The sequence below is a fragment of the Diadema antillarum genome, unplaced genomic scaffold (assembly GCF_040938485.1).
Source record: "Diadema antillarum isolate AM-2024a unplaced genomic scaffold, OU_Dant_1.0 seq00001136_RagTag, whole genome shotgun sequence".
Classification (NCBI taxonomy): Eukaryota; Metazoa; Echinodermata; class Echinoidea; order Diadematoida; family Diadematidae; genus Diadema; species Diadema antillarum.
Window position 1 is genome coordinate 522,152 of NW_027271948.1, and position 13,071 is coordinate 535,222.

Genomic DNA, 13,071 nt, shown 5'->3' on the forward strand with positions numbered 1-13,071 from the left:
GGACCGATTTTGCTACAACACGCTTTTCCCATAGACACCTGCCCGAGTACTCTGGGGACTCGTCCTCAATGGGTTAACTAAATTAGGTCATTTGTCTCTTGTATAAAACATCGCAAAAACATGAATTTGGGTGTAATATACGGATATGGATATCAAGATCAATATTTCATGCCATTACCCTGAGGTTAGAACCAGCGAAGATAACCCACCTACATCTCAACCAATTGCAGGCAGGCATGGGGACCTGTAAAACTATGATGCTGAACGACATCTCACCAGCTTCCATGAAACTTAGCTCAAAGGAATGGATATTGGGCTCTGATACATCTGGATCAGTATAAAGGTGCAGGAGGTCTTTGGGGTACATAAGTTGGCTTTTCTTTAACCCAGGTCACTTAATACCATCGTACACCTCAGCCTATGGCTCTTGTGCATTATACACTGTGCATTACATAATGAAATGAGGCCATGAATATTTTTCTTTTTTACTTCTTGTGACTATGCTACAAATGTACATGTAAGTAAGATGATAATAACAATGATAACAGCAATGACGGTGATGATGGTCATAATGATAATGATAATAATGATAATAATAATAACAATAATAATAATAATAATAACAAGGAAAAGTAGAAATTACGCGGTGCGTAAAATATGTCCCCGCCGGAAGTAGCATTTAGTAGCAAAATGTACAATATCGGTAAAAAATCAAGGTCAAAGGTCAAAGAAGTCAAAGGTCAAAATTCTGTGTAGAAGTTTTGAAGCCCTCACCTAGTGCCATCACAAAAAAGCAAACGGAATCGAAATCGGGTTAGAAATGGCGAAGGAGTAGCATTTTGTAGCCAATGTACAATATAGGTCAAAAATCAAGGTCAAAGGTCAAAGAAGTCAAAGGTCAAAATTCTGTGTAGAAGTTTTGAAGCCCTCACCTAGTGCCATCACAAAAAAGCAAACGGAATCGAAATCGGGTTAGAAATGGCGAAGGAGTAGCATTTTGTAGCCAATGTACAATATAGGTCAAAAATCAAGGTCAAAGGTCAAAGAAGTCAAAGGTCAAAATTCTGTGTAGAAGTTTTGAAGCCCTCACCTAGTGCCATCACATAAAGCAAACGGAATCGAAATCGGGTTAGAAATGGCGAAGGAGTAGCATTTTGTAGCCAATGTACAATATAGGTCAAAAATCAAGGTCAAAGGTCAAAGAAGTCAAAGGTCAAAATTCTGTGTAGAAGTTTTGAAGCCCTCACCTAGTGCCATCACATAAAGCAAACGGAATCGAAATCGGGTTAGAAATGGCGAAGGAGTAGCATTTTGTAGCCAATGTACAATATAGGTCAAAAATCAAGGTCAAAGGTCAAAGAAGTCAAAGGTCAAATTCTGTGTAGAAGTTTTGAAGCCCTCACCTAGTGCCATCACATAAAGCAAACGGAATCGAAATCGGGTTAGAAATGGCGAAGGAGTAGCATTTTGTAGCCAATGTACAATATAGGTCAAAAATCAAGGTCAAAGGTCAAAGAAGTCAAAGGTCAAAATTCTGTGTAGAAGTTTTGAAGCCCTCACCTAGTGCCATCACATAAAGCAAACGGAATCGAAATCGGGTTAGAAATGGCGAAGGAGTAGCATTTTGTAGCCAATGTACAATATAGGTCAAAAATCAAGGTCAAAGGTCAAAGAAGTCAAAGGTCAAAATTCTGTGCAGAAGTTTTGAAGCCCTCACCTAGTGCCATCACATAAAGCAAACGGAATCGAAATCGGGTTAGAAATGGCGAAGGAGTAGCATTTTGTAGCCAATGTACAATATAGGTCAAAAATCAAGGTCAAAGGTCAAAGAAGTCAAAGGTCAAAATTCTGTGTAGAAGTTTTGAAGCCCTCACCTAGTGCCATCACATAAAGCAAACGGAATCGAAATCGGGTTAGAAATGGCGAAGGAGTAGCATTTTGTAGCCAATGTACAATATAGGTCAAAAATCAAGGTCAAAGGTCAAAGAAGTCAAAGGTCAAAATTCTGTGTAGAAGTTTTGAAGCCCTCACCTAGTGCCATCACATAAAGCAAACGGAATCGAAATCGGGTTAGAAATGGCGAAGGAGTAGCATTTTGTAGCCAATGTACAATATAGGTCAAAAATCAAGGTCAAAGGTCAAAGAAGTCAAAGGTCAAAATTCTGTGTAGAAGTTTTGAAGCCCTCACCTAGTGCCATCACATAAAGCAAACGGAATCGAAATCGGGTTAGAAATGGCGAAGGAGTAGCATTTTGAAGCAAAATGTACAATATAGGTCAAAGGTCAAGGTCAAAGGTCACAACTGAAATTCTGTGTAGAAGTTTCAAAGCTCCCATGTAGTGCTATCATATAAAGCAAACAGAATTAAAATTGGCTCATAAATGACAGAGAAGTAGCAAATTGAACATTTTGATCACACACGGACGCACAGACAGACGGACGGACGGACAGACAGACACACGGACACACACACGTACGGAGCCCGTTTCATAGTCCCCTGCTCGAACTCGTTCGGCGGGGACAATAATAATAGCAATGATAATAATAATAATAATAATAATAATAATAATAATAATAATAATAATAATAATAATAGTAATGATAATAATAATAATAATAATAATAATAATAATAATAATAATAATAATAATAATATTAACAATAATAATAATAATGATAATTAGAATAAGACGAAGAAGGAGAAGCAGAAGATGAATTATAAGAACAAGAACAATACTAATAATACTGATAAATAACAAATATTCTTATTCATCTTCATCATCATCATCATTACAATCATAATACCTGAAATCTTGGGTTGGTTTGGGTTCTGGTTCCTGCTTCTTCTCCCAGGGGGGTCCTTGGCGGTCAAAGGGTCATCGTAATCTACACGGTCATCAGAGGATTTCCTGAAAGGGGATTTAGAGGACAACTGTGTGCTGTGTCACAGTTCCATCTATGCATGTGATTTATGTCCTTGTGTGAGGTGTTGTGGTCTGGTGGTTTCTGCTCTGTGCTTTCAGTGAAGAGGTCTTGGGTTCAAACAATCCCATGGCACTTGGGCCTGAGGACAAGACACTTGATCAACAACACTCTCCTCTACAAAAGGGTACAGATGGGTCCACAGTAGAAAGTAGAATGCGAACTCACTTGGATTTATCACGTGAGCATTGGGGAAAAACATACTTATCCTCCATGGAATGCTTCCCTGATAATTAATTTACTGCAAACTGTGAGTCAAATGCCTTTCTGGTAAACAGGACTAGCTCAAGTTTCTTAATCATTGAAAAGATCAAAGTGAATCGAGCCACAATAAAATGTCACAAACCTGCTATGAACAATTACATTCAAGGTAATAGGGATATGCAGTGATGAAATAAAGACGTGTTGGTTTTTGGTGTTGTTTCTTTTCTTTCTTTCTTTTTTTTGCTGGGGGAGTATTTCTTTTCTTTTATACAATGCTTCGAGTTTGAATACAGGCTCATCAAATACAGAAATATCTTTATCACACAAACTCACCTGCTCGTTCCAGGCCATGGACTGCCTATATCAAGTGAATCGTCAGCTTGATCTATCCGACTGGAAACTCTTGGATTTTCCTCCTCCCCTGAAAGGGAAACAATTAACTCTTTAAGGACCATCACTGCAGTGTATCACTGAAACTGTATACAAACTGGTTGTCAGTGGCAATGAAAGACTTACAGAAAATGTCAGGTGGTGGAGTATTTATTTCAAAATTGTTAAAGAAAAACTGTAAGTTTCTATTACGTCGATGATAATAGACACCGCCCCCTCTCTTTAAAGATGTAATAAGAAGTTGATGACCCCGAGCCCCACAATACATACATGAACGATGAATTTTTACTACAGTACATTGAGTTCACATAAATCCAGAACTATGGGAGTACCACTGTACTTTTGTATGGAGTGAATACGGCAAAGATCCCGGGTGGCCCAAGTGCCACACAATACTATTTCTGTGCGGGACAACTCATGACATTGTATAAAAGAAGGAAGTAAAGAGTGAATGTAAGGGGGTATATTCTCTACCACTTTTAGAAAAATGTTCTAATTGAAAGTGCTTGACGAGTTGCATTTGTTAGTTTTCTCAGCTTTGACTTCATCAAGACTTGGTGATACGTCTATGATAACCTGTATCCAAGCCAAATCAACTCTTTCTCTTAACAAGATATCTGATAAAAAAAGTTATAAGTAGGATGTAACATAAGTTGCAGTGAAGATGCTAAGCATTTAATTTAATTTACTTTAATTTTCTTGATTTCAATTCCAGCAGATCCTCAATTTTAAACAGAGGAAACATATCAACGATTAATAAAAAGAACAACTTTACATTTTACCACAGCAAAATATGTGTTCTTTTTTTTTTCAATTTACAAATCAAACCCCTTTAATTTGTTTTTAATGAGTAGTAGGAACGATTCAAATCAAACCACTTAGAAGGTGTGTTTAAGATATTCACTAAAAACTTAATGATGAAATCAATCTTACCAGTGGTAATGTCAAGCCATGGCGGTCTCTTCTGCTTGGGCTTGGCACCCCTGTATGGAAATGAACCAGAACTTAGGATTGAACTTCTGTGGGGTTACTGTGTCAGTCTGATGTTTGGGGTTTGGATTTTTTCCCCTTTCCTTTTTGTTTCAAGGACCTTTCCTGCACAGCTGATATTATACTTGCTTTCAGGATGCAAAACAGTTAGATTGATTGATTAAACGCCTGACAGTTTGATAACTGGTGTGCGAGAAAAAACATGCACACACATGAATAGAAAAGATGATAATGTGGTGCCATTGCACAGGAAATTATCGAAAAAAGGGTGTGAAATGAAAGTGGCAATGTTGTCACATTCTCAAAGATTTAGTTCACCGTTTCTTTCATTTTCTTCTTCCATACCCTTTTCCTGTCAACTGCTTTGTACGAAAGGTAGTATCAGAGTGCATTGCACTATTATCTACTTTGGTTCACACAATGCCCACTTACATTCCATTTCAGATACCTTGAATCAGTACATGCTCTTTGTCACAAAACACAGCAATAGTGTATCAACCAGAGAAAACAAATGAAGACATTATAATTCGTAGAAACGTTAAGAATACTCTGCATACAAGTAGCTTTGAAACACAACGGTAGCTTAAAACTATAATAGATATACAGAACTTTGTATTTTGATGCTAAACAAATAGAACAAATATTTTTAATTATCTCAAGACATTTAATTCTATAGACCCACCATTGTTACAAACTGTTTGATATCATGTTCTAATATCACAGGTGTTTTTTTTCTCTTTTAACCCGTTGAGGACGGACTGATTTTGCTACAATGCGCATTTCCCATAGACACCTGCCCGAGTATACTCGGGACTCGACCTAAACGGGTTAAGAATTCTATTCTGCTCTTCATTTTTTTTTTCTTTTTTAGGGGGGTAGGGGTAATTTCTGTCTACACACATTGTAAGAAGACATCATCATGGATCAAGTGTTATATCATGAGGCATCATGAAGTGTCTGAAAATAGGGGGGGGGGGGGTCTCAAACTTTGCACTTGATCCATTTTAAAGTCAAAGGAGGTTGCCCATCATCCTTATACAAATATATATACACTAGAAAAGAGGGATCATGCTTATTGTTCCCCGGGCAAACTTTTCCAGACTTACGCCCTCTTTCCTTGGGAAGAATCCTCCGTCAGCCATGGAGGCTTTGAAATAGGAGGACGCCCTCTGGAGGGGGTCAGAGAAGACGACAACCACCATATTGCAGAGGTCAGATAGTGAAAGTGGAGAAGCAAGGACAGAAAATATAAACAATGAGAGAGAGAGAGAGAAGTCAGAGGAAATAACAAGAGAGAGCCTTGTTTTCACTGCCTTAGGGTTACTCATTTCTGTTGTAAGTTGACAAGCTTGCCTGCATTGCATCAGCATTCAGTTTTGATCTCTACCCACTATTTGAGCTGATTATGTTCTATCAAAGTGGATGGCACTTACCACACAACTAAACTCTTTACAAGAAAGAATACTTCCCAGATGACTAGATCTATACAAATAGGACAAGTCTTGAAAAGTCTTCAGTTGTTCTTTAATTTTAGTCAGCTGCAGAATTTTTACTTGAAAATTTTTAACTTATATTTGAATTAGCAACAAATCTAAAATATTTGAAGTTCACGGCTCTACTTTGAATAGCAATATCAAGTGATTCTCCTTGATTTTTGTGCAAATTTGATTACCAGTTAACCAGTAGACATGTTGATCCTTAACCCGTTGAGGACGGGGTGATTTTGTTACGACACACATTTCCCTTGGATACTTGCCTGAGTATACTCAGGACTCATCCTCAATGGATTAGATATAATATATGCAGTGAAATTCAGAGTTGCCAATGTAATGACAAAAATAAGATAATTTCTGCAGTAAAATGCCTCCATGTCTTCATGGATTAATTCTTCCGCTGGTCAAGGATGTGAAATGTCAACTTCCAGGATATCAGCTCATGGTAAAAGTTTGTTTTTAACAATATTATCTTTCTCCACTCTGCAAATGGAAATGGCTCCTGTGATGTGGACTGCTGGTTAAAATCTGATGATTTTTGGGAGGACATCGCAACTGTGAGGATCAACCTCCAAGGCAGTGAAAACAAAGTCCCGGTTGAGTGTACTACAAGTGAAGGACATTCTACACAACACATAGTAAACCATCAGAGAGATCACAGCTTATCATTTGAGTGTAATCTCTAGTTTGAAAAAGAAGTACCAGCAACATCTATGTGAGCTCCAAAGCAAAGAGATAAAGTGTACCACAGTAAAAATACAAGCACACAATGGGTTGTCATTTGACATATGATATATTCCTTTGATGACAATTAGGATGGATGACTAATGAGTTATTACTGATTGTGATTAAAGTGAGATGGAAGTTTGATTTGATAACATGTTCACATCAACCATCTAGATTTATTTTCTAAAACTATGATTGTCATATCTTGATTTTCAAAGGACATCAAACACAAAGACCATTAATAGGTATGCAATGTATATAGATCTGTTTAGAGAACACAAATTACACACAATATATTCAAATACATGTATCTTTGGCTAACATCATATGCAACATACACATAATATGTTACAAAGAGGACAAAATAATACACTTTTGTTTTCTACTATGGGTTAACAGACTCTATTGTGTTACTCATGATATGTAAGTGACATCATAAAAAGGATAAGAAGTTAAAACAACACTATCATACACATTACAACATGTTGGAACATTGAATACGATGTAGCACACCTCATTTTGTTTGGAACTAGAGTGACTTGAAAACCTAGGAACTGGTTCAAATAAACCAGAATGATAACATCTCATCAGGACATCAACATTTTATGCTTGGTCATGGTTTGGTATTTACATAACCGTGATATGAAGGTAATTGCTCACAAACTTTAAAGATGCTCCTGGAGTTAAATGGGGTTCATATAAACTGAATAGGAAACACAAACAAACAAACAAAAGTGCAGGAGCATTTTGATTAAAAATGACAATCTGATAGGCAACCTGTCATAATGGCTTTGATTACAACCACTTGTTTGCAGAGTTCCTTGATGTGCATGAGAAATTAGATTGATATTTAGGAAGATATATGTCCACAAATGAGGGCTACTACACAAACAACTACACAGTCCATCTGATACATTGTACATGCAGGAGATAAGTATACTGAAGAAACATTACAAACCGCTGACTGGGAAGACTATGTCATCACACTGTGGTGATGGAGAAAACAAATTCAGAGCCCCATGCCATGAGAGGTAAATACAAAGTTATAATATCCAGCAATCAAAAACCCAATAGCAACTGTATGTCACACTGCATAGAACATTTGAGGCTGTTGCTGCCAAAGCCACAGCTGGCTTACATACAACTGCAGAAAATGTTGTAAGTCCTTTCAGTACATAGGGCTCTGATTTTGACTTCTAGTTAGAATGAAATCTATGTCAATAACACTACAATGACAAAGCTACATTTCACACAGCAAAGTGGAACTATGGTAACTGATGTCCACTGTTTAAACAAATGGAACCATCAAACTATTCATACATTGTACTTACATGGACAGCTCCTTGAGTTGGTCAAGCATGCACTGGTCATCAGAATCAACACTGGAGTCCTGGTCACTCACAAGGGGAACTCTTTTCGCACCAGCTGATGTTGTCACGGCAACAGCCCTGGGCGTGGTCTCATCAGCGCATGGAGTCTTATCTGTGTTGAAATGACATTTTTTATAATACGACATATTTTGACACAGCCTCATGGCAATACTGGGAATAAATACAGTATACTAAATATGCCTTCCAAAAGGTTGATGATATGATATTTTTTCTTGAAACTAAGTATTTTATGATGTACAATTTATATAAGTGAGTTAAGGTGGAAATACATACGATGTCTATGGTTAAGTTCATTGTGTATTGACAATTCTATTTTTAGCAAAGAATTGAAAAGAGGGAGCTACATCCCATCATGTTTGCAATGGACAAGTCCGCACACACGCACACGCACACACACACACAAAATGATGGTGGCATACCATTCTCTTTGATTTCTTACTCTTGAATACAACAGAAATCAAAATGTCACAGAGCATCAAGAACTATGTCTTGTAGTGATTGTAGTACATGTTGAAGTTCACAAGAGATTAAAAATTGTTTCTACAAACATTCATGTACTGTAATGAAAAGCAACACTTTCATGGGAAGTGAATTGAATTTGATTACAAGATATGCACTAGTATAAAAACAAATTCAAAGCTTTTTTTTTTGCAATCTTTACCATTTTTGTGGCCAGACCAAGAATCTGCTTAGTGTAAAACTAAGCAAGCCTTTCACTTTTCACTTGGTTGAACTTCATGAAAAATGGAGGCATTCCCTCAAGACAGCCATCATCTCCATAATGATAAAATTACTAACTGGGCATTGAAGCTGAGCTTTGACAGACTTAGAAGCGTAAGATTTAATAGTCTCACCTCTGCTTGCGGCAAGAGATGATCTCGGTGTAGCATAGATCTGAATGGAATCATCTACGACTGGGAGATCGAGGTCATCTGTGGATCTCATCAGCACACGGGTCTCGCAGCGGATCGTCTGCCGCGGATCGTCTGGGTTGAAGCTGGCAGAAACGCTAGACTCGACGTTCAGCTCCTTGGAAAAGTCCACAGACTGTTTCTCCGACTGCAGCGAGGCAGATGAAAAATCATCCCTATCACCTCCTAAGCCTGAATCGGGCGTTGTCTGCTTTTGGTCTTTTCCGAGACCACGCCCTGCACTTGTACTTGAACTGTGTCCATCAACTTTGACGGCTGATTGTCTGTTCGTAATAACACCTTCAGCAGATTTTTTGTTGGCACTTGTTCTGTTTGGCTTGTCAGTCGTTGCTTTTGATGATTTGGCAGACTCCGACTTTGAAGGGAGCAGGTCGAAGCTGACTTCGAACGCGATGCTGCGGCGGAGCCCCGCGTCATTTTCGTCCTCACCTCCATTGCTGTTTGAGTTGCTCTTGTTTGGATTCCCCATCTGAGATGACAACCTCTCTGCCAGTGGGCCCTCCCAATCAAGGCCCTTGCTAGTCTTACTCTGGTCACTGGCCTCAGGCAACCTCCGCTCCAGTGGTTTGTTCTCAGCACTCTGCTTCGTCTTAACCTGTCTCTGAGCTGGCAGGGCATCCTGCACTCTGGATGATTGTTCAGTACCAGACTTGTCCTCACTCTTTTTGGCTTGGGCAAGGGGGATGGTGGTACTGTAGTCAAAGACTTGGTTGCCGCAGCCTTTATCCACTGTCCCTTCCCAGACCACCTCCCCACCAACTAATACCCTGGTTTTCTTGATCCCAATGCTCAGATCCTGTGGATATAAGGTGACAGCAGATGTCATTGGGTTCATCATAATAACAGCTCTATCATCCAGTTGCCGACGATTTAAACCAAATTGCCACCCCTAGAAAGAACTGATACATGCACACCAGCTCCAGTATCTTGATTCCCTCTGAGAACTACTACCCATGTCAGCAAATTTTCTCAAGGGCGTCAGAGAGAAAGTAGTTTGTTTTCATTCATGATGGAAGCTCTTGAGGTGGATGTGTTATCAACACAGGTGATATCAACACAAAATTCACACTAAGAATGTAAAATCTACCTCACATATCAGCAACTATTGCAGCTTAAATTGACATGCATTTTAAGTTCAAACAGATCGATGACTTTGTTGCTTCAAGGCAGTTTGACACATAAGCCAGTCTTTCATCTTAAAATGAGATTTTGTGGAAAGATAGACCTTTGCAAAAGAGTATTGTTGCCTTCAAAGTTATGAAAGTCACAGACGCTAACACTTTCGGCTGAGTCTGAAGGAAATGGACGTTGATACTCTGAAACTAAAAAGACTGAAAAAAAATATTAAAGTCATTAACAAATTCCAAAGAATATCACTCAATACATGACAATGCACTATTGCATACATAAGACATGTTTCAAAAGCCTGCCAGTATTCAGTCAGACAAACTAGAATGAGTAACCCGTTGAAGATAAGTCCCGAGTATACTCAGGTAAAGCTTCTCTGGGATATGCGTGTTAAAGCAAAATCTGCCCGTCCTCAATGGGCTGGGGTAAGCAAATGAACAAGGTACTCAAAATCTGCAGGAGGGCATGTTGGTGTGGACTGAAATCCCTGACACACACACACACCTTTAAGCTCTTGTTGAAGTTCCATATCCTGATCTTAGAGAATGCTGAACAGGGTGACGACAGCGAGGTAGATACTGGGACCTGGAAGTGAAGCAAGACTGGTGTTCCTTTCTCGTACTCACAGCTCCACATGTTCCTCTCTTTCGTAGTCTAAAGAAAGGACAACCAAACTGAGCTCAGAGGAGAACAATCTCAAGTAATGAATACAAACTCTTGGGAAGATAATCATGCATATAACAAAATGGCATACTCTATTCCAAAGAGCACTATCTCATAGAATTCTCCAGCAAGACCATAAAAGTGGTCTCATGGAGTCCAGTGACAATTAGTCAATTATCTAAGGATAGCCCAATCACTAAGAATGTATACACGTATTTGAACTAGCTATTTTTTCATTTCCTGATCCCAAAACTGCCGTGCACCTAGTCTAGCTTTAGCAGCACTCTGTAACTCCTGTGCCACAAGCTTTTCAACATGCAATGTCACTGCAGCTTTATTTATAGATAAAAGAAACTAGAAATGTCGCTACAGCGACTGGTTATACCCCCGTCAAACAACATTTCATAAACTTTGGTCAAAACAACATTTGATAAGCTTTGGTCAAAAAACTGAGGAAGTAGTTAAATCCGCAAGATCTTTCCTTGATCTTCTGCCATTAATATGCCGTTACCATGGCAACGTACTTTCGGGTACTGTCGAAAAATGCGTTTTGCACATCTACAACCAAAGGCACACGTCTGTACCAAGTTTCATGGAAATTGGGCAAAAACTGAGGAAGTAGTTTGCAACACAAAATTTTCCATCATTTTGGCTCATAATATGTGAGCTGTTACCATGGCAACATACTTTTTGTCACTGTCAAGAAATGTGTCATGCTGACCTATATCCTAAGACAAACATTCAATATGAATTCCATGAGAATTGGAAGAACACTGATGAAGCAGTTTTGCCATGAAGCATTTTGCCCTATATTTTACCAATAACATGCCGTTACCATGGCAACGCACTTTTTGTCACTGCGGAAATATGTGTCTTGCACATTAACATATTCAGATGAACATCTGTACCTAATTTCATAAAAATTGATCAAAAACTGTGGGAGGAGTTCGCGACGCAAGATTTGTACCCATTTTTGCCCATAATATGCCGTTACCATGGCAACGTACTTTTGGGTACTATCAAAAAATACGTCTTGCACATCTACAACCCAAGGCACACATCTGTGCCAAGTTTTATGGGAATCGGTTGAAAACTGAGGAAGTAGTTCGCGACGCAAGATTTGTACCCATTTTTGCCGATAATATGCCGTTACCATGGCAACGTACTTTTGGGTACTGTCAAAAAATACGTCTTGCACATCTACAACCCAAGGCACACATCTGTGCCAAGTTTTATGGGAATCGGTTGAAAACTGAGGAAGTAGTTCGCGACGCAAGATTTGCAACGGACCGACCGCCCGACCGACCGCCCGACCGCCCGACCGCCCGACCGACCGCCCGACCGACCGTCCGCTGATTCCTATATACCCCCTTCAAACTTCGTTTGGCGGGGGTATAAAAAAAAATGTACTCAGTGTTTAAAAAGCCTCGACTCGGTCAACATTCTGAGCATTTGATTCCTATGCTGACCTAGGGCCCACTCTATGAGATTAAGAGAATTAGGGTCACCGTAGCATCAAGGCTACACTGAAGTTTTGCATGGTGCATTTGTACCGTCTTTGGGTTCAGTCTGAGGCTGGACTAAGGTAGGCTTTCACAAGATGTATAAGGTAGATTTGAAAGCATAGAACTTCTTTATCTCTTTAATCATAGAACAAGTGGGTTGACAGCTTGACATGATGCAATAATTTAATGACAATCACTTGACAAAAGCCATATCCTTATCAAATTCATTGTCAGATTTTGGCCCCTCACTTCCCAAACTGCTAAGCGCACAAGAAACAGCTTCTGGTTTCATTGAAATACGCAGCCACTAACTCCAGACAACATACCTTCATTTTCCCATTCACAATGTTGCCGAGCGACCCAATGTGTTCATCTCCATTGTGAACTTTGACATGTGTCGGCTGCAGGGTCATCCTCTGCCCCTCTGCATCAAAGAACTGCACCTCGGTCAGCCCAACTCTCAAGGGATGACCCCAGTTTGAGGCAACTTCTACGATGACCTCCAACAGGTCAGGCGAAGAATCCTCTAGAGAGCTGGACTTTGAGCTGGCTGCACTCTACAAGAAAGGACATAGGAATTTTTAGAATACTGTAAATATTGCAATAAGCCATAACAGAAATAAAAACATTTATATATTTTTAACAACAAGCATGAAAAGCATTCTAG

The 13,071-nt window shown here is 39.2% G+C and overlaps 1 protein-coding gene across 1 annotated transcript in view; it reads right to left on the reverse strand.

Annotated features, from left to right (window-relative positions):
• Positions 1–13,071, reverse strand: part of LOC139744093 (katanin-interacting protein-like) — a 44,991-nt gene that overhangs the window by 17,094 nt on the left and 14,826 nt on the right. Inside the window, exons 16-24 of the mRNA XM_071654550.1 lie at positions 12,731–12,961; positions 10,741–10,890; positions 9,031–9,904; positions 8,117–8,267; positions 5,673–5,735; positions 4,510–4,559; positions 3,520–3,607; positions 2,806–2,909; positions 277–279 (exon numbers count right to left, since the gene is read on the reverse strand). Of these exons, the coding sequence (XP_071510651.1) occupies positions 277–279; positions 2,806–2,909; positions 3,520–3,607; positions 4,510–4,559; positions 5,673–5,735; positions 8,117–8,267; positions 9,031–9,904; positions 10,741–10,890; positions 12,731–12,961 (1,714 nt within the window). The remainder of the gene's footprint in view (positions 1–276; positions 280–2,805; positions 2,910–3,519; positions 3,608–4,509; positions 4,560–5,672; positions 5,736–8,116; positions 8,268–9,030; positions 9,905–10,740; positions 10,891–12,730; positions 12,962–13,071) is intronic.